This window comes from Equus przewalskii, chromosome 1 (genome assembly GCF_037783145.1).
Source record: "Equus przewalskii isolate Varuska chromosome 1, EquPr2, whole genome shotgun sequence".
NCBI lineage: Eukaryota > Metazoa > Chordata > Mammalia > Perissodactyla > Equidae > Equus > Equus przewalskii.
In genome coordinates, this window is record NC_091831.1 from 7,100,148 (window position 1) to 7,127,186 (window position 27,039).

Sequence of the window (27,039 nt, forward strand, 5' to 3'; positions counted from 1 at the left end):
GCCTCACGGACCACTTTCCAGCTTACAAAGAATGTTTACATCTCCTTTTTCATTTAATTGCACATCCCTGAGAGAAGAGGACAGACACAATCACCTCCATTTTATAGATGAGAAAACTGAGGTTCACGAAGGCCCCACAGTTGGTCAAGATCAGACTCAAGATGTCAGCCCACAGCTCCTGGCTCCTGGCGCATTCCTGGGCCCCTGACTAGGGATCTGTGAGCAGAGAAGCCTTTGGTTCTCAATCACCAACAGGGATGAGGGGGAGTTCGGGTTGCCTGGATTGCAACGTCAGCATCAGGAGATCAGTGAGGCAAGAACAGGGCCCGTGCAGACTTCAGCCCTCATTTGGTGGCTAGCAGGTATCTACTATGATCACTTTTTCTAACATATTTGATTAAAAGTGTCTTCCTTGTTACAGACTTGCAGAGTCAACAGCAGCCACTGGCATGATCTCTGCAGGTCTGTCTGCTGGGGTAGAAGAAAGGACAGGGTTCTCTCGGATGTGTGAACTCTCCCTTATCACCTCCGCATCTGTTTATGTCTGCCAGAGCCCTGTCCGGAGTGAGCCCCCCCACAGAGAGAGCAGCCTTTTCTTTTCATGAAGCTGAGAACCTCTTCTAAGATGTTGCCTGTGATGGCTGGGTCCCCTCCCTCTCAGGACTGGGTTTAGAGGAGACAGCCATGAGAGCACAGAAGTGAAAGGTCTGTTTTCTGGTAATGCATGGAGGCCTCCTGTGCACCTCAACTGACCAGGGCTCAGTTGGTATGTTTCTTTATTAAAATTTCTGGGAAGTTACATTTGCACTTTAATTGGTTTCCAGGGAGGAGGAGCAGAGGTCAAAGTTCACGTGTTAAAAACATGTATTATGTGCCGCAGAGGGCTCCATTCTGTGACCCCGTTTTTGCTATTAACAATGGAAATGTCCTACTAAGGACATTTTTAATTATTCGCTCCTGGCCTGGTGGTTTCCTTTGCCATCTGCGGCCCATCTGGTGGGCCCACTGGGCCAGCATTTGGTCCTGATGCAGACACTTTCCGTTCCTGGAGCTGACGTGAGGATGAATCCTTCTTGTAGGCCCCCCGAGTCCCGTTCTGTTGTGTGAGCCAAAGTGCTCAGTGTCCTGCTCACGCACCCCTGGCCGAGCAGAGCGTGGACTCAGTTCTGCTTCTGTCTCCCATCACACCCCGGACGAGTCCTCTGTGAGAGTCATGCTGCTTTCCAGGTGGGTGACCGTTTCCTCTGCCCACAGCTTGCTGGGACCCGAACAGGCTCACAGGCTCGCTCAGGTGGGTGTGGTCTGGCCTGTGCTTGACCTGAGAGGTGCTGGATAAATCCTGACACCTGGCTTTGTTTTCCATCCCACCTAAGACCTTCAGGGAGGTGCTTGAAGGCGCTCTTGGGAACCTGCAGGGCCTTGGGGCTTGCTTTTACCTGCACCTGACTCCAGGGAGCCCAAGGCATCTGGGCAGCTGCCTGTCTCCTCCATTGATGCTGATGCTCCTGGCTCAACCATTTGTGCCAGGTCATGCCTGGGGCTGCCCTGGGGCCCCTGCCCTGGGAGTAACACCTGGGAGCCCCTCCTGGAGGCCTCCTGATTGCCCTAGAGGCGAGGCGGTTGCATGGGAAGAACACTGGCCTTCAGGTCAGAGAGCGATAGTTTTAGTCCTGACTCTGGAACCACATGACTGTGACCTCAGTTTCCTCGTGTGTAAAATAGGAATGATATAGTCTGACTCACAGGGTGTCGATGAGCAATAATGCCCCCCAAGCTTCTGGTCCATGGCAGGCGCTCCCTAAAGAATGGTAATGCTCTTGATATGTATACTCATGATCCCTGATGTGCAAGGCAAGATGAAGTCACAAGAATGAGATGACCTCCCTGAGCTGCGCCTCAGTCCTCTCAGGCTGTGGAATATGAGGCCAGTCACGCTGATGCAGACACCAACACCCCGTCCCAACAGGACATTCTTCTTGCTCGCGCCTGAGTTCTGTGCATGGTGATTGCAAGTTTTTATTCCTGGGCATAATTGTGAAAAACTTAAAGGTTTTTCTGAAGATGGCCCTAGAATTTGGGGGTCAAAACTCGGCCAAGCCAAGTCCATCCCAACTGTGACCTCTTGCACCACCCTCTTGCTGTAAGCGGGCCTCGTGCTGACCTGGGTAAAGAAGATGGTAGTGATGTGGGGCCTGTGCTCCTGGAGGGACCAGGAATGTGTAGAACTGGCGCTGAACTGTGAATTATTGCTGGTTTTTGAAAAAGGTCTTCAAGCTAGCTGTGGAAGTAATGCTAAAACATGAGAGTCATGAGATCGTGTTCTCAGGGAACGGAGGCCAGGTCTGAGCCACTGTGGCCGTATTCCGCTCTGAGCTCAGGGCCTGGCCTTGGCTGTGGAGTAAGAGGATAGACTACGCGGAGGGCGCTCAGGTGACATGAGATTTGGGAAAGACGATTGGAAAAAGCTTCCAGGAACTGGAAACAACCATAGGTGTGCATGGCGGGTGACAGCCATCGAAACAGGATTTCTGTTTGTTTGAGTTTGTTGGTTGTTTCTGCTCCTACGTCCATGTTCTGGTTGAGCTGGAGAAAACCCAGCCCTTCCAGAATGGAGCAGGGATTTTTGCTTCTTTAGCACCGTATATGTATTAAATTGTAGGGTCGTATATAACTGCCTGATCACTCCTCTGCCTCCTGCACCATTTTCCTCTCAAGTTTACTTGTACTTGTGGTTTTACAGTTTAAAGATTGCTACATTTTGGCTATAGTTATAATAAATTCTGCACCTCATTGGAAATGTTTCTAAGCCCTAGAATATATAAGGCGCTGGCAGTCAGTAATTCACAATAGCCAAAGTGGTACTCTACATGAGAAAAAGAAATACACGTCTTTTTCATATAAATACTGGCAACTAGCCTCTCATGGAGCTTTGACGTTAACCAAAGATGTTCACCTTTTTTTGTTTGAAGCTCCTTGATGCTCCCCCTTGGCGTGTGAGGGAGTTGTTATTGTGGCCATTCTATAGATGTGAAAACTGAGGCTCAGCTCTAAAACTGAGCTTTAGTTTGAATAGATGGGGTGCTCAGACTTAGTCTTCCAAATTTGATTCTTCTCTGCCTCCTCCATGCCACGTGCCCAGGTAGGGAAGAGCGCCCTGCTGAACCTGTCACTTCTGCTGTCAGGAGAAAATAAAACTCCATTTCAGTTTGCAAAGAGAAATCAGCGGGAAGCAGAATGTCAGCAACATATTTTCCAAACCCAGTTATCCCTTCACCGTCTAATCATTTATTGGCTGCGGGAAGATGTGAGGTTTTCTTTTGTTTTTTTTCCCCCAGTCAATTTAAACAGAGAAATCTGGGTGGCTTCCTGTCCATCCTGGTTTCCTGTGACGTTGGCTGTTCTTGTCACACAGTCGTGCCATCTCCAAGCTGCTCTCAGCAGCTGCCCAGGCTGTTTCGGCCTTCTTCCTGCAGCCACTTCCATTCCTTTGCTCCAGTCAGCACGAGGACCAGTGTCACCCTCAGAGCTTGCAGCTGGGGAAGCCGGACTCTTTGGGACCCAGCACATGTTTATGAATGAGGTAGTGGAATCAAAGGAACCATCGAGAACGGTGACCTGCAGCCCCGGTGAATCCAGCCTGATTGCAGCTGCTTCTCCCGCCTGCCTGATTTCCAAGAAGAAAAGCAGTTGTCTCCGAATCATTCCCGGAGAGCTTTTGCAAGGCAGATAACTGCCGACTTCTACTGTCAGGGTTGATAAATTGGCTTAGTATGATTCACCCCAAGAATATAGCAGTGAAACGCACAATAGGCTCCTGCAAGAAAAGAATTTTCTGACTGCAGATTTGTCAAAGTAAAAGTAACCCCTAATAATGTTTTACTTGGCAGCTTTGTGACGGCTAAAATATTAAGCCGTGACTGCATTTATGGTGAGAAGCCATCGGTGACATTCCTCTTTCGAAAGTGGGTTTTGGGGCGGGGGGGTTGGTTCCAGAATCACCCAGCTGTCTGTTTCATCCCCTTTTTATTTCTAACCTTGCATTCAACATGGTAAATTTGCCCCAAGTGTCCTTGGTAGTTAAATATTAGAGAAAAAGGCGGATGCGTGTAACAGAAGAGGTCACGTCTGAGCTGGAGCTCGTCACCCCGGCGCAGCGTCAGAGAGAAATACTCTGCCCGTGAGCTGAAAGCAGCCCATGTTTCTGGGTCCCAGGTATAATCGTTTTAAAGCGTTCTTGTGCCAAGGGAAAGTATCCTGCGAAAGGGCTTCTTTTCTGAATAATTCTCCAATTTTATTGCTCTGCACTGGTCTATCATTGCTGTATGTCAATTCAATTAGCTGCTGTCCTGAGACAGTTGGGATAATTTATGAGAAGTATTAAAAAGCACATTGTGATGAGCTTGCTGAAAGCTATGGAAGAAACTGAGGCTTGCCTTGAAACTACCGACCGTGGGCTGCACACGATCTTTGATGTCACAAGCAACCAAATGGGCCAATTCACTGTTCTTTTCATCAATACTCCAGGGAATAAAGCTGTAAAATAAGCCAGGAACAGTATAAGCCAAAGGAAGGAGAGTTACCATACGCCGGAGTTTGAAGCCAGAGGAAGGAACTTGCCTCAGAACAGAAACGTCACTCTGTTCATAATCAGAACCTCTCCTGGCCCCTTAATTAGTGCAGAGTGTGATGACTAGTCGGTCAGTCTGGTATAATACTTAAAGATGTTTGAAAATTCATTCGTGATTCAACTTTGGCTTTAAGAGACAGATGCTCATGGAATTTTTAGCACATGTCTAAAATCACATAAGGTTTTCAAACTGCTGTCTGTTGGGCTTTTCTTAGGAGATGGAACCACAGGGTAAAACAGAACTATTTCCAAGTTAAGCACATGAAAGGTGACCTGTGATGGGCCTAGATTATATTTTTTATTTTTTGACACAAATAAGTGTGGATTTGTCCATATATTATCTTTACAATATTTGAATTTTAAACCTAGGCCAGTTATTCCCGAACTTTAAGTTAATCACCTGGAGCATCGGCTGATGAATGAATGAACAAACTGTGGCATAGTCCTCCTTGCAATGGAATATTATTCAGCCGTAAACAGGATGACGTACTGATAGTCCCCCAACACGGCTGGACCTTGAAAACGTGATGCTGAGTCAAAGAAGGCAGACACAGAAGGTCACATGTTGTATGACTCCATTTATATGAAATGAACAGATAGGCAAACCTATAGAGACAGAGGGCAGATTAGTGGTTGACAGGGCCTGGGGGAGGTGATGTGAGGAGTGACTGCCTAATGGGTCTGGGCTCTGTTTCGGGGCTAGTGTTCTGGAATTGGATAGTGGTGATGGTTGTACAATATTGTGAATGCACCAAAAGCCACTGGATTTTATACTTTAAAACGGTGAATTTTTTGTTAAATTAATTTTACCTCAATTTTTTAAAAAAATCACCTAGAGAGCTTGTTAAAACACGGGTTGCTGGGCCCCACCCCTGAGTGTTTCTGCTTCAGTAGGTCTCGGTGAGGCATGAGCATTTGCATTTCTAGCAACCTGCCAGGTGATACTGATGCTGGGACCATACTGTGAGGACCTCTGGTCCAGTCATTTGACGGACCGTGGACGGATTCATCCTTTGTATTTAAATCAGTGCATCAAGGGTTTGTGGGTCAGTGTCCAGGCCTCAGCAGTTTACTCAGTGCTGAACTGGAAACAGCAATGAAAAAAATGGCATCTTTAAATAACTGAACTTGGAATCAGATCTAGTGTCTGCCATTCCCTAACTGTGAACTTTTAAACAAGTCCCTTCACCTCATTTGCAAGATGGGAGTAATAATACCTGTCTCACTGGACTGTTTGGAAAATTTAAATTTTAAAAAAAAGTATAAAAAGGGAAAAAATAGTACTATGAGAAAGTGCCCTTCATATTACCAGGTTCTCAATAAATAGTTATTCAAAATTATATATAAGTATATATCAATTAAATATAATTATATGCATTAAAGTTTTATATAATTTCTATCATATGGATAAATATGCACGATATATTTATTTTACATATATGTAAATATATCTGTTTTATTTGTGTGGGTGGGGAGGCGGTGTCGGGAGTGGGTGTGTTCAGTAGTTGCCTTGGCGAAGGCCCAGCAAGGGGCCGGTGGGAAGGGCTCAGGCCATATTTGAATCTTCTTGGGATCGTCCTCAGAGCTTTGACTGTGACAGACACTTGAAGACGCTTCTCAAGCGAATGAGTGGCTGACGGGCTAAATGAAGACGTAGAGAACGCGCCACCCAAGGTTTAATCCCGCTGTCATCAACGGCTCAGAGGCGGAGTTGGCACCTGGGAAGCAGGGTAATGAGCGTGCCCGTGCCAAGCACCATCCTGGTGTCATTCTTTCACGTGTGGCTGAACTGGAGAAATGGCAATCTTCATAATGGTTGTGCAGATAGATCCTGTCCGTGGATTCCTGACAGCGTGCTGGGGAGCGGATTCCATGCCTTGTTTGTGGGCCATTGGCACATTTTTCATGCAAACCAGTGAACTGTTCTTTGGCTCCTCCAGCCAGTAGTCAGTGGCATCTATTGTGCCCTAGGCACCGTGCAGTCAGTGGCTATTTGGGATGTAAACGACATCCAAATATGTGTAGATTAGGGTTGTATTGTAATTAGAAGAATCTAACATTTGATACCGTCAAATTTCCTTATCTCTTGAGATTTGAGGTTATTTTGGATCACTAAATTCCATTTATTGTGGGAGGGCCATTGGGTTAGAAATAATTTTTAGATATCTATTCTTACACACCAGTCAACTGAGAGGATCTCAGAAGAAGAAGGGAGACGATGAGCAGACCTTTGCTTGTCAATCAAAACTGGTTTGCTAACAAAGGGGAAAATAATAAGAGTCTGAAATTCTTATGAAAAATGCCTTCAGCCCTTGTTAGTGCCTGATCCACACGGGGCAAAGCCCCTCCGTTTAATGATACTCCATGGTAGTCTTCTTGCCATCAGTATGACCTCCAGTGGCTGAGGGGCTTCTCGGGAGAAGGCGGCGCTTCTCTGGGTATGTGGTACTGAAGGTAGAGTCTGCTTCTGTCCTGTTGAACCCGTTTTTCTAGGCCAGTCACGCCTGTCCATGCACCTTTGCTCCGGCTCATCCCTCTGCCTGGAACGCTCTCCCTCTAGCTGTGCCCACAGCCTGTTCCCTCACATCCTGGTGAGAGCCCCAAACGCCACCACCCACCCAGTGAGGGCTTCCCTGACCACCCTCCCTAAAACTTCAGTCCCTCCCATTTACAGCCTCTCCCTCTTACCTGTTTCATTTTTCCTTAACATTCATCCCTTTCTAACACACGTAATTGACTCCTTCATCTTACGTATGATCAGTCTGCCCCCTGGAATGCAAGCTCCTCGGCAACCAGGATCTTTGTTTGTTTTGCTCATTCCCATATCCCCAGAGCCTAGGACAATGCCTGGCACATAGTAGCTGTTGAATAAATATTTGCAGAATAATTGAATGATGAGTGACAGGTTGCTCTGCTTTTCTTCCTCTAGTACCTGACTTCCTCTAAATGCCCAAATAGGGTTCGGGAATAGTCTATCAGAGTGAAATAGTCCAATCAGAGTGTCCTCTCTGGTGAGAAATCATGAAAGGATGGAACCAGCAAAGTTTCTCTACAGATACAAAATGCTCCTTGGCCTCATCGCCATTTGTCCTCAAAGGAGAGTTCTCGGATGATGGCAGAGGTGTTTTTCCATCCTCACGTAGAGATAGGAATGCTGACTGACCCAGTCCACGGAGAAGGCAGGAATGTTCGGCAAAGGGGCACTGGCCTTCCCAAGGGGCCTCACTGAGCAAGTCAGAAAGACCCCAGATTGGAGGGAAAGAGGATCCACCCACATGTGCTCGTGGCAGAAGCTGTGAGCCGCGGCCAGCAGTTGCTGGAGGTTTTACTGCACTGACTTTGAAGACAAGCGGTGCGCTGGTGAAGTCAGGCCGTGTGGCGTGAGCCCCGGATCTGTGCTGTCTGTGAGCAACCCTGAGAAAGGACCTGTTTCAGTGTCAGCAAATTCATCAAGGCCGCATTTGGCTTCTGAGGAGAACATTGCTGCTTTGTTGTTAAAATGGAGACACCTCAAGGAATTAATGCCTGGACATAGTTCCTTGCAGCAAGGTTAAAAACCTGTGAATTAAAGATGAATATTATGCATGCATTAAATGAAAGAAAATTTTAAAAGCATTTGGGGTTTGTCCTTCAACAGAATAGGAAAAAGTTAAGAGAAATAGAAATTTATTGTTACACAGATGACTACCTTCTATCTGACAATAGCTCACACAGACACACAACTGTGGTTTTGCCAACAATGACTTGATCTCTTCTCCTCTCCCAAACATTCCAGAGTTTAAATCCTGGACTTAAACTGATCTCCTTCATCTTGGTTCTATCCCTTTTCTTTAATGTCAACCCCCCCAAAAGCCCAAACTGTATTTGTTATTTTGAAAGACCGCGAGCTGGAGGGCCTGTCGGAGCCGTGACCGGAGCTGGTCTCGGCCATCTGGTCCCTGGACACTGGTGGACATTCTCTGCTCACTTGTGAAGCGGGGTGATTCATACCATGCTTTCATCAGGCTTCTCTCAACTACTGTTGTTGTTGCTATAAACCCTTCCCGAGGCTTACAATTTATCCTGGTGTCTTTCCTAATTAACTGTTAACAAATTCTGGAAATTAATTCCTTTCCAGAACAAACTGGTAAGAGTTCATCACAACACCAGTTGCCTATCATTGAGTGAGAATGAGGTTTAGTCTCCCGGATCGGGCCCTGAGATACACGCATGTGTCCTAGGAAAACGCCCGCACAGCGAAGAAGGTCTGATCTATGCCTGGATGAAGTTGTTTCTTTGCAAAGAGAAGAACCGCTCTCAATTCCCTGTGTAATGTACCGTCGTCTTTCAATACAAAGCCCTTCTAAATTGATAAAATTATAATTTTTCTTGTGGATCATCATTTGAAGCTATAAAGCATCATTTTCATACCAGGAATAATCAATCTGTCTGCCCAGGAAAGCTATAAAGACTTCAAAAGGGACTTTGTTGCAGCGCTACAAATAAGTCCTGCCTTTGCATCCAAGAGCAGGACTTGCATTTATTAATTTAGTTGTAGATTAGAATTACACTCCAGAGTTAATAACCTGAGATTGATAGAAAACACTTGGGGAGGATAAGACAGTGTTACCAGTTTGGCCATGAAAATCATCACAGTCTTGAAATATTGCCAAACTTTATCATCAAATGGTAGCTAGTCTGCCATCTTCAGGGAAACGTAGCAGCCTGCATTGGTTTGACCAGTTGATTAGGATCTGATTATAATGTCATCCTGTAAATGGCTATGTGCCGAGAAGGTGCTTGGGCTGGCTTCAGCAGGTCCTGCTTCCTCACTAAGTCATAAAACTTTCTGTGTTTCCTGCATGCTTGTCCCTTATAATTCTTGCTACCTCAAGACATGGGAAAATGCATTGGTAAAAAAGAGTGAGACACCCTATATATGTTGGGTAACATCAGCTGATGTAGGAAACAAAGCCCCAATTTTCCGTAGCTTACCTTAATAGAGGTATGTTTCTTTCCATATGACACCCTGGGGCTCCATCTGCAGGTGGCTTCCCTCCCTACAGTGAGTCAGGACCAGGTGCTGTGTCTGGCTCCTCCGTCGCCTAGGACATTAGAATACCTGTTGGAGCTCGGTTGACAGAAGGGGAAAGAAAGGACATAAAGAGGAACAGTCACTTAACCACCTTAAACAGGAAGTGACCCACATCACTTCACTTCTGCTCGTGTTCTGTTGCCAAGAATTAGTCACAGAGCCCACCCAGTGCAAGGGGAATGAGCAGCCCCTTGAGACCAAGGAAGGAGGAGCGTGAACTTTGTGGGGAAGTTGGCCAACTCTGCCACATCCCTTTGTAGCCCTGGTATTTCAAGGCGAGAATCGGACCTGCATTTCTGGCCACCTCCATTCTCTAATAGCTGTGCTTGGGTAAGACAGCGATTTGCCCTTCATAGATCCAAATGCCAGCATCGGCCGGACCTGGCCCACAGTGGGGGTTGCGTCCATGGACCCATGGAATTGATAAGCACTGTCATTTGTACTTCTTTCTTCTTCGTGCTTTCCAATAAGGACATCAGTATGTGTTCATATTACAAGCTGCAGAGCCTAAGAATTCATTTCCATTGTATCATTTCACACAGAACTATTAATAATGTCTGTAATGTGACTCTGTCTAAACTTGCTGATTTGAAAGCCATCAAAAGATCATTTCCTTTTTGATAAAGCACTTCTCATTGGTGGTGCTGGCACCGTACAGGAATGGATTTCAGCAGGTAGCTGAATGTGCCTCATTTTCCACTGAATAGTTAAGCTTTTGTCCACTGAGACTAACAGTGGACAGCTGGGCAGCTGTTGGCAGCGGGTAGCATGAAGTGCTGACCATTGCCCGCCCCAACCCTGACTGTCGGGGCTCTTCTCCACAGGTACCCGTTCCCCATGGTGTTCAGCAGCTGCAGCAGGAAGGACCTGGAGGCCAGCCTGGAGAAAGGCATGGGGATGTGCCTCTTTAACTTGCCAGAAGTCAAGCAGTCTTTCGGGGGCCAGAAGTGTGGGAATGGATACGTGGAAGAAGGCGAGGAGTGTGACTGCGGGGAACCGGAGGTAAGAGAGCCGTTTCCAGAACATTCGCCTCACGTTCATGGCTGGGCAAAGAAGTGAGAATTTGGAGGAATTGTGTAGCAGAATGAAAGTGCCAGAAATTCAGGATGGAAAAGTCCTACATGGCCATCTTGAACATGCCTCACAGGCCAGGGTGGCCTTCTTGAATTTTAACCATTGCACGGAATAAGTTGTATCTGGTTTAAAGAGATAAAGCATGTTCTCTATTGAAGGACGTGGTATTCTCGGCAAGATGCAGACAAGAACAATGAAAAGGCATTTAGCTTTGAGTTTGACGGGGAAAAAGGCCTTGGAATGCTAGCTTAAAATGGCTAATAAGCACCATTTCTTTCTCTTTGTAAGGCAGGCAGGCAGAGGGGAATTTGAATAAGCATCGTTCGTTTTTAACCCAGCTTCTTCCCAGTTGAAATTCCGCTGTTGCTGCCCCAGCCTCTTCTGTATGCACGACCTGCGGCTCACAGCTCTGCCTCTCTGCTCGTTAGCTTTCAGAAGCAATGAGTGAAAGCAGGGACCATTTTTATCCAGAAAAGGCTTATTTAACCCTGTTTCCTAGCCAATGTCAGGAAATTTTCTGTAGGGTCCAAGATATGGTTAATCAACATAAAAATTATAACAGCCACTTTTTTAAATCTCTGAATAATCTTGAGAAGGATAGAAAAAGACAGGACACAGGGAGACTTTCTGGTGGAACAAGGGGCCCCTGGAAGCTTGGAGGAGGCTGTGTTTAGAATAAATCAAAGCAAGTAGTTTGTGTGGCAGGCACTCTCCATGTGGGATTCCCTCCCCGAGAACTTAGGCAAGCTGCAATGGGAGACAGGTTCAAGGCGGGTTTAGCTAAATTCACAGACAGGCTTAATGCGGGCTTAGGATGAGCGTGTCTGGGAGGGCTGCTCTGAAAGGGGGATTCTGGGGTGGAAGGAAAATTGTGCCGAGACTCTGGGACATCCCTCAAACTCAGGTTCATCAGACAAACAACTGGCTACAGAATCTGCATTGTGTCCCAATCTCCAAGTCGCTGAGGTTTCCCATACCAGCAGGAAGGATCTTGGTCTCGGTCTGACCATTTCTGCAGAAATGTTGGGCGTGAATACGTACTGGGGGATAGGAGTTGTAGAGGTGGTTTTATCGAATGTTTTTGTGCCTTTCCCAAACTCAGGATCCATCAGTGATAGTGGTGCCGGCCATAGCAGTGTTTAATTTTGCTCACAATGTGCAGGGAGTGGATGCTGTGCAGGAGAAGGTCCTAATTATGACGTTACAGAAACTCTTTAAGACGAGTGGAGGAACACTTGAAACTGTCATGGGATGGGGTATGCAGAAGGGAAATTCCTTGATGACTTTGTTAATTACTTCAAGAAATCAATTAGTTTACCCATATTTCTCAGGAGAGGCCATGTTGACTCAAAATAGTTTGTCTTTTATTTGAACTCCTTGTAATTGTTAATTAATCTAAATAAATTTGACAGCTCTTCATGGAGCCATGAACTCTCAGGTTTGGAATGACTCTATTAGCAGTCTTTTATTTTATATACCAGCACCACCCCACCAGCGTCACTGCCACCCTCACCCTCACTGTTAACATTACGACTGTTACCATCTCCACCTCCATCACCATCACCACTACCCCCCCCACCCTTATCACCACTACCATCATCTCCACTGCTACCACCACCATCACCATCAGCACCACCATCATTATCATCATCATAACCACCACTACCGTGCCTGCATCACCGTCACCACCATCGTCATCACCCCCACAACCATCATACCATCCCCACCATCCCCACCACCAATGTTACCACTGCCACCATCATGTCAGCAAATGCTTGAGTGCCTGAAATGTGCCAGCCACTGATGTTGTAATTCTCTCTTTTATCTGCATCCTGGAGTCATTCAGCTTCGGCAAGGTGCATACTCTCTCTCCAGCCGGCACACTGCATTGCAGGGATGTTTTGATTAAATGTAACTCCTTCCTTAGGTAGAGCCAAATTCTACTTGCATATAATTCTCAACTTTATACTTCTGTGGTTTGGTTCCTTATTTCACAGGATAAGTTCTTGATATTTGAAGGGAACTCTCATTCTCCTCATCCAAAGTTCTTTCTTCCAATAAATCTTTTGAAGTTACAGGCAAGCCTTTTACCTCACTTTTTTTTGTTTTTCATGTTTTGCTTTTCAAGTTTCAAGCTGAAACTGTGTCTAGCAGTGTGACAGCCCGTTTCCAGTTTCTAAACTGCTTTGACCAAAACCTTTAGTCAGATCTGTCACCCTGGGCTCTTTTTCCCCTACCTAGTGTTCAGCTCTGGAAATGTTCACCGTGCCTTGGATTCATATTGGCCCGTGCATCCCCGGCCCATATAGGGACTCAGCACGTCACCACATCAGTAAGTGAATGAGGTCAGAACAGCTTCCCCAGCTCACAACCAGAACCAGCTTCTGTTCCCCTGCTCCCAGAAATAATCCCCCTTATTTTCAAGAAGTTGCATGACAGTCTTATCTTAGTTCCTTGTGATTAAGAATCTGTGTCTACGACCTACAACACGAGTATGACAATTAGGGCATTTGCAGGGAATTCTCTAATGGCTTCATTATTCTTTCTTCTTTGGAGACTTAGTGTTCATCGGCTCTGTTGAACTTCTCTATTGAGTACTAAAACAAATATATCAACAGATGAAGAATTTGTCTCTTCTGATAAATACAGTGCTGCAGGAGAAATAGATTCTGGATAGTTAAAAAGGCAAGTGACTGCTGACAGCTTCCCGTACAGGGCATTGGATTTACATCAACCGTAAGGCTATCCTGACAACTCACTCATTCTTCCAGCTAACAGGCTTGGGAAAGCAGCCTTATCTCCATGTTTAAAGTCAATAAGATGCCAGTAGCTTGCAAATATCTTTTAAACTTAGTTATGTTTCTCACATTATCAATCCCCTTTGAAGTCAAAGCCATTCTACTTGGCTGCGTTTCCATTTGAGCTGCTGCTGATATTATTTAGTGATTTGGTGGGGGGTGGGGAGGTAGTTCTTAAAGGATCTTGGGACCCAGTTTTAGGATGGCTGATTTTCCTTAGAAGTTCAAGGAAATCTGTAATTTGGTTAATGGGTTATAAGTAGAGCCACTTAGACCATAGAGAACAGGACGACATTGCTGTACATTTGATGACGCTGATCGGGAATGCAATTGAGGGACTGCTTTTCAAAACACAAAGCAAATTCCTAAACTTTCTAGGATTGTAAGCCCATGAGTTAAAAACTCTTACTGTCATGAAAGTTACAGCTATGACTTCTGGCTGGCAGTTTTATCTTATTGTATATATTATACACTCCGGATGTTTATAAAGTCCTTGAACAAATGTAAAATTTAATCACTTTGGCTATATGTATAATAGGAGAAAATGGTAAGCACCAAATGAGAGCACAATTCACAGAGTTTTACACAGGATGCAGCTCAGATATCTGGGTTAGCCATAAATCTTCCAGATTATTGACAACATTTTATTAATTACATGTATGATACTAATGACAAATTCATTCACAAAAGATGGTTTTCAGGAATAAATTATTATAGAATTAAGCTAGGACATGATTGGCTTCAGGCTAGCCAATAGTGTATAAATTCTTCAGCACATATGATATATTGGATAAAATAAAAGGACTTTGATAAATTAATTAGTACTAAAGACTCTATGAACTCGTCCTTCTTCTAACAATTCAATTTCTTCCAAAATATGTAAGCTCCAAGTTACTGGAATGTTCTAAAGTATAAGGACTTCATAAATATACTAGATAAATGTGTATAGGCCTTTTGTTGAGAGCTAAGCAAAAGGCGTCAATCTCTTATTTCTTTTTGTTGGGAAAAATAGGGTACTTGAAAGCACAGGATAATAAAGGAGTGAACTTCCTTTCTCACCTTTGTTTCAGAGAGGACAGTACCTCTAATATTCCATCTGTCTGTTTAAGTCCCTTGCAAACCAGTAGGCACGGCCCGTAGACTTCCTTCTGGGCTCTTGGTCATTCCAGGAGGCCTAGTCAGGTCAGACAGCCCACGTGTGCTGAGTAAGGGTCTCACCTACAGCATTTGGTTGAATTTCAGGGAAATGTGGTTCAAACACAATTAACTTGACATCATCACCTGCCAGCACTCTAGATCAAAAGGGCCAGTCTTTGAAGGGTAAAGTTAGTACGCTGCTATGTATATTTTTAAATAAGTAAGTTCAAAATACCCCAGTGATCCTGATCCAATTCATTGCAGTAAGACTTGCAGTCCTTGGAGACCCCCTTACGGAGCCCCAACATCCTGCTGACTTGAATGAACATGCTAGCCAGCCCGCCTGGCCAGGTCCCTCACCCCTTCCTGAAAGGCTTCATGAAAGGCACTCGAGTGCTGCTGACTTTTCCCAGGGCTTCGCAGACCCAGTCAGTTCATAAACACTTAACAGAAGCTTTGCTTTCTTACAGATGAAGATAATCCTCGGTCAGGCTGGTTTTCAGCTCAAGAGCCAGGCCTTCTGGTTCTTTCTTCCCTTTGGCAGTCACTTAAGGTGCAACGTTTGCCTCCAGTGAGCAGTTGCACCATATGACCCTGTCAAACAAATTCCCCTCTCCAGGAATGTACGAATCTCTGCTGCAATGCCACCACCTGTACCCTGAAGCCGGACGCTGTGTGCGCACATGGGCTGTGCTGTAAAGACTGCCAGGTGAGTTCACCTGGTCCCAAGGCCACCCACGGGCTCAAGAGGGTCAACACCAACGCGGGGCAAGCAATATGTCAGGATGATTTCCCAACACTCACTGCTGTGGAAACTGTAACTCCTTATCACGAAAGCTGGTATTATCCACCATCTGTTTTTATTATCTTCCAATCTTCATGTGAAATGCATATTTTAACTGCTAAGTCATCTGTGATAATTTATTTATGGAGTGAAAAGTAATCAGACCAAAAAACTCAAGCTGGATGTTAAATGTCCCAGTTGTGCTGTTGGATGTGCAGTCCTGTTACCATAACAAGAAGGCTTCAAGGGCAGGTCCCCACTCCCATCACTCAGCTTCACGCTGGGTCCCTTGGCTTGATCCTAAGACCATCTGCCTCCTGGGCTGAGAAGCCATACAGGTTGCTCCAGGGGTTTGTGTAAACATCTTGACCTTGATGTCCTCCTAACAGGAGGTGCTGGCCCACCCACCCCAGCCAAGAGTGGCCGTTTTATGCTTTTGCCATTTCTGCTGCCTCGACTGCATTTGTTTTGGCAATTCTATTGTTTGCCTCCTTATTCAGAGCTGAGATCTGACGGAGTGGAAGCCTGAGCTTTTGATTCCAGGGTTGCAAGGGTAGAGTTTTATTTCTTTTTAAGTAAGCGATTGATCTTGGCATTCTGCTAGCAGGAACTCCCTCTTAGCTGCCCCACGAGAGCATGGTGATTTAGAAGTGCATTACATGTCACATTCAGCCTCACAATATTCTTCATCCCCTTCCTACTCGTGACTAACTTATGGGGAACGTTAAAAGAAGCTGGCCCCATGTGGGTACCCAGCAGCGGGAGGTGGAAGGTGCCTGGAGTGAGGCTGGGTGGGGGGTGGTCACTGGCTGTGTAGCTTCAGACAAGCCACTCCGAACCTTAAACTTCTTCAGCTGCAAAAAGATGAGGCATTGGTCGGATGGTTCCTAACATCCTTTACTGCTCGCTTGCTTTGCTTCTCTCTCTCTCCCTATGAACTCCTACAGACAGGTTTCCACTTCTATGATTTGATGACAAAGTAAAATTGCTGTTGTGATTGTGGCTTTGGTATTATTTTTGTCAACTTGCCCACAAATGCTAGAGCTGTAAGTGCACACATCATCTCAAAACCCACGATGGTGTTGGCGACCAAAGATCTTAAGAACCAATGAGCCCAGCAGCAATGTACCTGCCTCCTTTTCTGAGGTGACAGGTGCCAGCAACCAGCTTATCTGCTCATCAAAAAACCCTAATGTTGCATGAAATTAAAAAGAGGCTGCTCTTGGTTGCCCCCGCATAGCGGAAAGGGGAACCCCAAGCGAGACTTTGTTTATTTAGTGAGCTCTGTCTGCTGTAAGAGGGCTTCCTCTGCAATCCTCGCCCCTCTACGTGAGGCCCTCTGAGGATGGCCTTGCTCCGGTCCACCCGAGGAGTGCTGCCGGGAACCTGCTTCCCCCCCTCCCTCGGCACACATGCTATAAACGCCCTCTCCTTTCAGCTGAAGCCTGCAGGAACAGCATGCAGGGACTCCAGCAACTCCTGCGACCTTCCGGAGTTCTGCACAGGGGCCAGCCCCCACTGCCCAGCCAACGTGTACCTGCATGACGGGCACCCGTGTCAGGGGGTGGACGGCTACTGCTACAACGGCATCTGTCAGACCCACGAGCAGCAATGTGTCACGCTCTGGGGACCAGGTAGGTGGCTGCCGCCAGCGAGGTGCAGAGCAGTGGGGCTGGGCACTCCCTCTCCGTCAGCATCACTCCTGGATGGTGCTTTCTGAACAGCTGCCTTCTGTTCAGCCGGGTGACTGGCTCCCTGGTAGGGCTGGGGCCGTGCCCACTGGGACTGCAGGAATGGGCACTGCCCGGAGCTCACGCTGCCCGGAGCTCACGCTGAGGAGTTCAGTGTGGTCCAGCGAGAGATGTGTGAGCGCTGCCTGTGTGCCCCATGGGGTGACAGGGATGAATCAGCCATGACCCCTGCCTTCAGTTTAACAGGTAGTTAGGCAGACAGATGGACAGAATTTCCCACTGCCACTCTGACAGTGTAAGGACTTCTTCGTGCTCAAACGAGGAGCCCAACCAAGAGCTGAGGCTGCTGGAGGGGAAGTCCCTGCAGCTGGCAGGGCCCCTGCAGCGGGAAGGCCCCGAGCAGCCTTGATGCATGAGTCCTCTGTGACCGGGAAGGACAAGGAGAGGTGACTCCTGATACAGGGAGCAGTGAGCCAGCATTCGGACAGGAAAGCACAGGAAAGGGACAACCAGCTGAGAGGCCTGGCCACCAGAGCTGGGAGGAGGAGCGTGGAGTCAGTGTTTGAGGGCCGTGAGTGCCATTTTGGTTGCGAAGGCAAAGTGACGGACTCGTGTGTTCCAGAGAAAGTGCCTGGATGTGAGTGAGGGTGGCCAGGAAGCGGCTGCCCGTGCCCCGCTTCCTGTGTGGGATGCTGGGCTGGCTGCTTGGTGTGTTTTGTCCCTTCTAACCCTCCAACGACCGCTGAGGTAGGGACAATGACTACAGTTTTACAAAAGGCAAAGGTCAAACTCGGAGGCTGGAAGTCAGTTTCCCAAGGTCGTGAGGCTGGGATTTGAACCCAGGCCCTTGCGAGCCAAGGCGCATGCGTAACCCCCACGCTATGCAGTCACCCGAAGAGCCAGGTCTTGAACCAAAGTTCCACAGACGCTCTAAAATTAAACAGATGCTCAGACGCGAAAGGGGGAGGAACCGGGCGCATGTTGTGTCTCTCCTCTGTTGCCCGGTCTTCTGGGGCCAGAGGTCCAGGGCCCCGGAGGGCAGCCCAGAGCCCTGTGGGCTCATCACCCCAGGATCTGCTGCCTGTCCCCAACTCCTCGGGTTCCCACAGTGAGCCCTGCGGAGAGTACTTCCCAAGGGCACGGCCCCAGCCCGCCTTGTCATTCTCCTCCCTCCTCCTGCCGGCTGCAGGGCTGACCTCAGTTCTGGCCGGAGACCCCAGCTGTGGGAAGGCCACTATAGTCAGCCAGGCAGAGAGCCAGGCAAGCCCAGGCATGTCTCTAGGGGGAAGGGAGGTTCCATATGTTCCTTTGTCAGACTTTGTGGTGAGGTTTTGGTTTTGGGAGAGATGAGGGAAGTAAACTAAAGCAAAAAATGATGACTAAACATCAAAGCTTGGGTTTGCAATGTCATGTGAAAGCAACGACCCAAACCTGGCAAACAAGGACAGATGTTTCTAGGGGCCGTGTCCTGTCGTGGAGCCCACTACTCCTGCCCACCAAAGATGCCCCTCTGCACATGGAACTTTCCGAGGGAAAAGGAAGAGCAGCCTGGCTGCAGCAATAAGGGGCTAAGGCAGCCTCCATTTTCCTCACCCTCTGAGGACGTCTTCCAGCGCTCCTCAGACTTCCTTGATGCACCTGAGCTGGCAGAAGGAAGAGGCCTGTGGTGCCTGGGGCCCTTGTGCTTCATCTGACCAGCCCTGAGCCTTAACCTCCTTGCCTGCTGGGGCTGGAGGGCCCCCAGGCAAGGGTGGGGTCTTGTGGTCTCAAGGTGAATGGCTTGCAATGACAAGCACAAAGTGGGCACTCACTATGCGTGTGTCAAATGGCCGGATGCACTCTGACTGGTTTAATGACCTCAGACGCCTTTCAGCCAAGTGAGGTCACTTTGGGACAGTGGCTACTGCTACAGACCAAATCTTCATGGCCTGAGGCATCCCTAGTGGCCATCCGTCCCCAGCCTTTCTCCGGGCTCTGTAATCTCCCCTCCTTGAGTTACAAGACGGCACAAGGCTCCCTCCCAAGGAACATTCCGCGGCCAGAGCACACAGAGCGCCTGGAGCTTTGCGAGTGAAATGTGCTCCTCGGTGCCCTGCTGTGTTAGAACGTCTGGCCCCGTTTCCAAAGTGAGGTCAGATGGAGCTCCACGGCTCTCTCTGAGCCACCGCCACTGTGTGACTCAGCTGGCTGCGTGCCTTTGGTTCATGGTGACCAAGACTGGTATTTATTATCTCATCGCGTTAGTCCTTCTCAAGCTGCCTGACCAGAGAGAAGGCCAGACAGGCAGACAGACTGACGACCTGACTCATGGACTGAGCTTTTCAAAAGCAAGAGCAATAGGACGTCACCCGCTTTGAACTCTCAACATCCTTGTGTCTGAGGATGGGGCTGAGGCCTGGCTGCCGGGGTCCTGCCCCGTCTCCTGAGGTGGGGCTGCTTCCCTGGGGGTCCCACTTGCCTCTCCTCTCCACACCCTCACCCTGGGGGCTGAGGAGGCCTTTGTCTGGGCAGTGGTGGGTTTGTGGAAGGCGTCCTTGCACATCTGCTAGACATCTCTGGCATCAGGGATGCTCAGAGTTCCTGGAAACGACAAGCATGGGAACCAGGTTTCGGGAGCCACCTCAGGCTTGTGACTTCCTGGGGTTCAGTTTGCCTTGGCCAACCCCTTCTTAGTACTTCAAATCACCACACAAAGTTCCTCAGGCAAGCAGAGAACACGTGGTTCAGGACCCGCTCTGACCCTCTGTACCTGGGGGCTTCTTAGAAGAGTCTTTACCCCCTTTGCAAATGCTTTTTCTTCCATATCGGTGTGGCTGCCTTGCTGTCTAGTTCAAGGGTGCTGTATGAGTTTCCTGTGGATGCTGTAACCAATTGCCACACACTTAGTGGCTTAGGGCAATACAAATTTATCGTCTTATAGTTCTGGGGTCACAAGTCCTAAAATCAAGATGTTGGCAGGACAGTGTTCCTTCTAGAGACTCTAGGGAGGGAATCCATTTCCTTCCTTTTCCAGTTTTCAGGGTCTGCCTGCATCTCTTGGCTCATGGCCACGTCCTCCATGTTCAAGGCCAGCAGCATAGCATCTTCAAATCTCTGCCTCTGTCCAACCTCTCCTTCTTTAGTCACATTTCCTTCTCTGGCTCTGACGCTCCTCCCTCCCTCTTATAAGGACCCTTGTGATTATACTGGACCAGATCATCCAGGATAACCTCCTCATCTCAAGTTCCTTAACTTCGTCACATCTTCAAAGTCCCTTTTGCCATGTATGGTGACATATTCACATTAGGATTAGAACATGGGCCTCTTTGGGGGCCATTCTTCTGCCTCCCACAGGCATTGAACAGACCACTTACTAGCAGGGTGACCTGTAGCAGATTATTCAATCTCGGTGAACCTCATCTGTAAAAAGGGGATAGGAATATGCCTACCCCATGGGTATACTGTCCTCTAACATAGTCTATTATCTATTTCATGTAATACATCACATGCACCAACAGGCTAGATGCTCAGTGCCTAGGAAACTGAAACCCTATAAATGTCACTGAGCTCGCAGGAAGCTCACAGACTAGCGAGCAAGATGCTTAAGTCCTGGGGCTGCAGTAAAAGGGCTGTGATATGGTGGGGCATGGAAGAGAGAAGCGACTTAGCCTGCAGGGTGGAGCCAGCCAGGAAGGCATCACGGATGAGGTTACCCTGGAGTAGTCATTTGCCAGGGGTAGGAAAGGAAGGGTATTTCCCACAGACGAAAGGGGTCAAGGTGCACAGGAACAGTGGGGCCGTTCCAGGGAACTGCAGGCAGTTCTGCTAGTCTAGAGCTTGGCCTGTGACCTGGAGGGCAGAGATCCTCTTCTGTCACTCTGTTCTCTCATTTATTAAATATTCATCGGTGTCCTGCTATTGTAAGATGCTGACTCAAGAGCACAGACTCTGCCAGAGTGACATACTTCCCACAGTCCTGTGTGCTCTTGCCGGACCTGGAGTAGAGTCAGGATGTGACTGTCACAATCCCGGGGGCGGAGGTAACTTCCTCGGCCAGGCCCCTGGCCAGCTAGATGCACTGGGCTGAGAGCATTTTACGGCGGTTGGCTTCAATCAGCTTTTCATGACGCAGAGAAGGAAAACTTACTGTCAAGGACGCATTTGCAGTATTTCATGTCCCCACCCATCAGCAAATGCTCTGGGATCTGGACCACGTTTGCTTTGGGGTTACTTTAGGCCTCCTACGAAGCACGGAACTCAGAACTCTAGGAGTCATGAGTTCTTGCTCTGCTGGCCCATGCCATCTGCACCCCGGTGACCTGGCCGAGTTATTGAGTCACCCAGAATCCTCTGGTTACAGTCAGGAAATCAGCTACTCACACTCCAGATCTGGCTACCCAGACACCGACCGGATGAAGCCCTTCCTTCCAGCTAACTATTCCCTTTCGAAATGGACTTTTCTCAATCCAGCATTATATTTCAATAAAATAGTCCTGCTTCCAAATCTTTCTACAAGTGAAATGATGGAAAATTCAAAACATATGCCTTCAACTCCTAACTGGCAAAGCAATACAGTTTGAGAATACCTTTTGGGGTTTTGTTCATTTGTTTTCCTAATTATTATTGTTGATGATGATCTTTGTTGGCTAGGAGTTTAAATTTTTTTCTCACTGGTTTTTCTCCCACAAATCTTGTCTCTCAAGACTTTATATGTTGGTGTCAAACACATAAACGTTATCTGCCGTTCAAACTGTGGCCTGTATTTAGCTCTTTGTCCAGTTTAGTCTTAATAGTCACAAAGATTTTCGGTCACTGTGACATGACCTTTATTCCTCCTGAAATACAGCTGGATATTTTTCTCCAGGCAGAAAATTTACTTTTGCCAATGTTGTTTATCCAAACCACTAGCATGGTTACTGAAAGCGTCACTTGGAAATTAATCTTAGAGATAACTCCATGTCTAAGCCACAAACTATCTGCATCAGGGAAGTCCTGAAACATGTTCATTTTATCTATTTTACCACTCACCAGAAAATTGTGTCACTTGATTTATGCAGTGTCAGCTGGCCAGACAATTTTTATGGGCTGGTAAATATTCAGTGTTTATCTGCAAGGCTGGGTTAAATGGGTTTGCTTTATTATGATACACCTGGGGCAGTACATTTACTAATCATCTACGACTCCAGTGGCTACAGATGGGAGGAAAAGACATTTTTGCCAACAGTCATGTTGTTTAGGGGTGAGGAAAGTCTCTCTTTTGTCTCATTGTATGAGAAGGAAATGATAGAACTTTTTCATTTGGGCTTCATTTTCCGATGAATGCAAAGGTCAGTTTGGAGAAGAGAGACCAGGGAGACATACGGGAGAACATGACAGCCTTCAGTTGTTTATAAAAATACTGTTGTCTGCGGATGTCGGTGACCGGGGTCAGGGAGATTAGTGGCAAGGAGGGAGGAGCTGATCTGACGGAATTGGAGAAGTGTATTTGCATGACGGAGTCATTTTAAGAAAAAGGTTAGATCAAGTAAATTGCGGGCTTAACTGGAGATGTCATCATCTCTCTTTCGAAAGACATAATGACATTGGGAACTTCCAAACCACAATTATAAATATAAGTTATATCGCTCTGAAGATAGACCTGGTAATTAAAATCCATCACTGCCTGGATAATTATAAGATACAGTATGATGTTGAATTCCCTCCGAAAGGCTAAATTTTCTCTTTTGATAATGGCAAAACATCTAAGTGTTCCGTTATTAAGAATTCAAAGGGTGTGAATTGATGTAATATCACAGCGATAAGAAAACCATTGTTATTTTTTCCAAGAGACAGACATGAAGTCTCTTGTCTTCATAGAAACATGAAGACAGACATTTTTAAGTGCAGCAACTTTAACCCAAATCTGTGCCATTCTAACATCTGACGAATGGATAGAAGTCATTTACACTTTTTAAATTATTGACCATTCTGTCTCTAAGATGAATGCCAGATGGCCATTAACACACAAAAGCCGCGTGGACACTTTGCTGGACCCGCCTGCATTGTGCTACCCGGCATGGGCAGGCTCTGGACAGCCAGGCTGCTCAGGGGGTTGTCTCTGGGGTTTGTTCTCCTAGTCTGTTTCCTTTAACGATGTTTTCTTTTAATGCAAGAGCTGTATCTGCTCCCAAGGTCAGCACTAAACCCGCTTTCTGGTTTCTCTGCTTATAAGTTTTCTTATTTTGCCCAAACGTTGAGGGAATGACAGTTTCTCTCTCCAGGAAGTAAAATGTCTGTCTTTTCATGACCTTGTATCTTCTTTCCTCATAGGACAGCACAGTAATACTTGATTTGATGTAAATGAATAAGTGAAAATCCAGAGTCACAGAAAAGATGAACCAGGAGACAGTGTTCATTTACCCGAGATGCTTTGTTCTGCACAAATCACAATTGACGTCCTCTGGGGAGGCCAGTTGAGATGTGATGTACTTTCCCCAACTGCTTTCCCAGTGGCTTGTCACTCATTCATTCTTGGAACACGCCTGCTCTGCACAGGCCTGAGGCACCATCCCTGTCCGCAGGGGTTTTTACAGTGCGGCAGGAGCCTTGGGACATCACAGGAGGCAAAAGCAAGTGTGGTAAATACAAGGAGGGGACACCCTACAAGATGAATGAGAGAAGGACCCCAGCCTCGGGGGAAGATGTGATGGAGGAGGCCCTGAAGACACAGTCAGTGATGTTGAGCAACATGGCAGCTCAGGACCCTCGTCCACAGCTTCCAGCAGTCAGGTTCCAAGGAAGATGATGATTTACTTGCCTTTGGTCATATGCCAGCATTGACACAGTCTTAGGCATGGAGCATTCTGATTGTCCCGACCTGAATCTCATGCTTGTCCCTTTGGCATTGGGCAGGAAAGTTAGCCCCACCTGAACCTTATAAAATGGATTTCCCATAAGAAAAGCATTTTGTTCCTAGAAAAAGGGATATGGGAAAGGTGTTACACCAAGTAAACAATTGAACAGCCCCATGCCTCCTACCTTACAATTCATTTTCACAAACCCCTAAAGTTGCTCCAAACCATCAGAGGAAAGCTCTGCCGCTGCACAGATTCTCCCAGAAAGAGAGATTACTCCCTAGGAGGGGCGTGGCCAGCATGCAGCTGGTAGTACCAGAAGACGTGGTGCTGAGCAGTGCCCCGCCTCCAGCTGGGAGCTTGCTGGCCCCACAAATGGACCTGGAACCTGGCATGGCACCGTCCTACAGCCTGAAATTGGAGGTTGGGCAGCAGCAGGCCGTGTTGTGAACTGGATCAAGTGTCGACTGCTTATATACTTCCACAATCAGTTTCACTCATTTTAAACCCCTTGGCCTTTAAATGTCCATGTTTCTCATGCAAGATTTCTCATCCCAACGTGGAGACTCCAGGGTAGGAAACGCTAGCCAACCGGATGAGAACAGGCATTGTAAACAGGGTTCTACCCCATCCTCCGCCCACCTTCTGCCAAATTAAAACAGCAGCTGTTTCAAAGCATTGATGAAAGTTGATCAAAGTTGCTGAAAGTTGTCAGTCCCTAAGTGCTTGTGGATGAAGAATGCAAAAGATCTTATCCGTCAATGTTGGCCATGAATTACTTATCAGAGTATACTTTCCTTTAATTCTCCAGATGAAGGAATGAAGAAAGTGTGTGACAAGGGATTGGTATGCGTTCTGATCTTTGATTTCACAGAGAGAGATCTATCCATCCTACCCCCCAAGTTTATGCAGCTGATGAAATCATGACCTATTTCTCTTCTAAATGTGAGTTCTCTTTGCCACGTTGTAGTGAGCTGTGTCTTTGCCATGTGCCGTTGATGATGACATGTCCTGCCATACATCAACGGTAAAGTGTGACATGGCATCTCCTGTTCCCTCGAGTTTAGGGTGAGAGCTAAAATGAATAAAACTCTTGGAAACAGACATTTTTGGTTTCCTGGGAGAGACAGAATGTTAACATTTAGAACTCTGCATTGTTCAAGCCACTGGGCAAATGAATACCAGAGTGGAGTAAATTTTCCTGATCAAACCCCACCTAGCTTTGTTTCTTTATGGACTGACTTCTCCCCTCAGAAGTTCTCAAGTTATTATATTCAGAATTTTTCATTTCTTTTCCTGATCAATAGAGATTCAACAAAAAGGCATGAAAATGTTTACTGCCTCTCTCCATCACCCTCCTCTTGGAGAGAGACCCCACTGGGTGCACTCAGACTCAAGGGCCTGTCACTCAATTTGGTTGACACCTGAGAATAAGCATGGAGTGGTGAGTATCACAGCCTGTCAAGTTATTCTCTGGAAAAGGATTTGTTGGAGATGGAGTCAAGCCCAAAATCACACGGATCGCAGGAGCCTATTGGTGCTTCTGGAGAGAAAGGAATGGCAGAGACAGAAGTCTGTTGCCAGTTAGGTTTCTTCTAAGAGGGTGGCAGCACAGGATTGCAGCTGGATAGAAAGATCGTGGACTTTGGCTTTAGATCCATGAGTCAGGCCTGACTTTACTACTTATTCACATCGTGATCAGCAAGTTGCTAAAACACTTAGCCTTAGTGTTTAAGTGTGAGAAATGGGATATGTAGACCCTACAAGGTGGTTATAAGGATCAAAGATGATACTGCATGCTGTAACCAGCACAATGCCTAAGAGTAGGGTGCCCAATAAATGGCATGTTGGTGATCTCAAATGTGCCAGTTCATTTAAAGTGTGTGTTGGTTTGCTTAAGGGCAAGGAATTACAGGGAAGAGGACCTTTGTTCCCAAGGCTCAATGGAATAAAGAGGAGTCAAACCCCAGTGTCTTTACTCAAGGTCTCCTGCTGCCTCTTTCAAAACGGCACTCGGTGCCTCTGCAGTGAGATGAGGTTCTGGAGGCCCAGCCAGAGCAGGCTGGAAGGGTGCCCAGAGTAAATGCAGGACTCAGGGCAGTGGGGAGCCTTACTCCTGGAATGAGTAAGAAGGAGAGGGGTGCAGGGAAGTTGAAATCTTTGAGCTATGACTATAGTTTTTATTTAATATGCAAAGTATGTACAAAACCTCCCAGGGTTTCAGATAAGGAGAATGTCTGTCTTCTTCATTTCCTGAGGTGGGTTCAGGAATTACTTATTCAAGAGTCTTCATGGTTTTCTATGATGTGCTAAGCACTGGGGACAATCATCTCTTAAGGAGACAGGTATATAGTCCCTATTGACATGATCGTGAGCTATGACAAATATGGTAAGTGTAAGGTCAGGTAACAGGAGCTCTCTTCTCCCCTACATGTCCTCCCATCCTTAATATCCAGGAGCCAAGCCATCGCCTTCCCCATGATCAATGGCAGTCCTCATTATAATTCAGTTTACTGACAGCCTGCCATGTGTCAGGGACTCACTGAGCATCCCAGCACCTTTGAGTCAGATGACGTCCTTGTCCTCATTTTACAGATGAAGGAACAGAGTCTCCGGAGCTTACACAACCTGACCAGGGTCTCATGATATGTAGGGTTGACACCAGATCAGCCCTCATTGTTCTGAGTCACAAGTCCTTCTTCTTCCAACACAGTCACCAATTATAGAGATCAGATGGAAGGAGGCCTTCCAAAAGGAATTGAGACTTGATAAACATTTTTTGTTGTTTTTCTTAGATCCTGTACGTGCCCAAATATAAAACACAGTCTCCCCCCAAAAACTATCCATCAGAAAGAACAACTTGTTGCTGATCTCTGAATCTCTCAGCTGCGTCTTTGGAACATCATAGTCCAATCGAGGGGGCACGTTGAACCTCACGAACCTCTATCAATGCTGTTTTAGGAGGCTAATTGAGGTCAACTGACAACATTGGGTTTTAAAAAAAGACAAGGATGTTCATCGTATGTTTAGTTATTCATGCCT

General features: G+C 46.9%; 1 protein-coding gene across 2 annotated transcripts in view; it reads left to right on the forward strand.

Annotated features, from left to right (window-relative positions):
* ADAM12 (ADAM metallopeptidase domain 12) overlaps positions 1–27,039 on the forward strand; it is a 335,212-nt gene that overhangs the window by 265,918 nt on the left and 42,255 nt on the right. For both annotated transcript variants that reach the window (XM_008525946.2, XM_070567901.1), the window contains 3 exons: positions 10,526–10,703; positions 15,330–15,419; positions 16,933–17,128. In XM_008525946.2, coding sequence (XP_008524168.2) covers positions 10,526–10,703; positions 15,330–15,419; positions 16,933–17,128 — 464 coding nt within the window. The remainder of the gene's footprint in view (positions 1–10,525; positions 10,704–15,329; positions 15,420–16,932; positions 17,129–27,039) is intronic.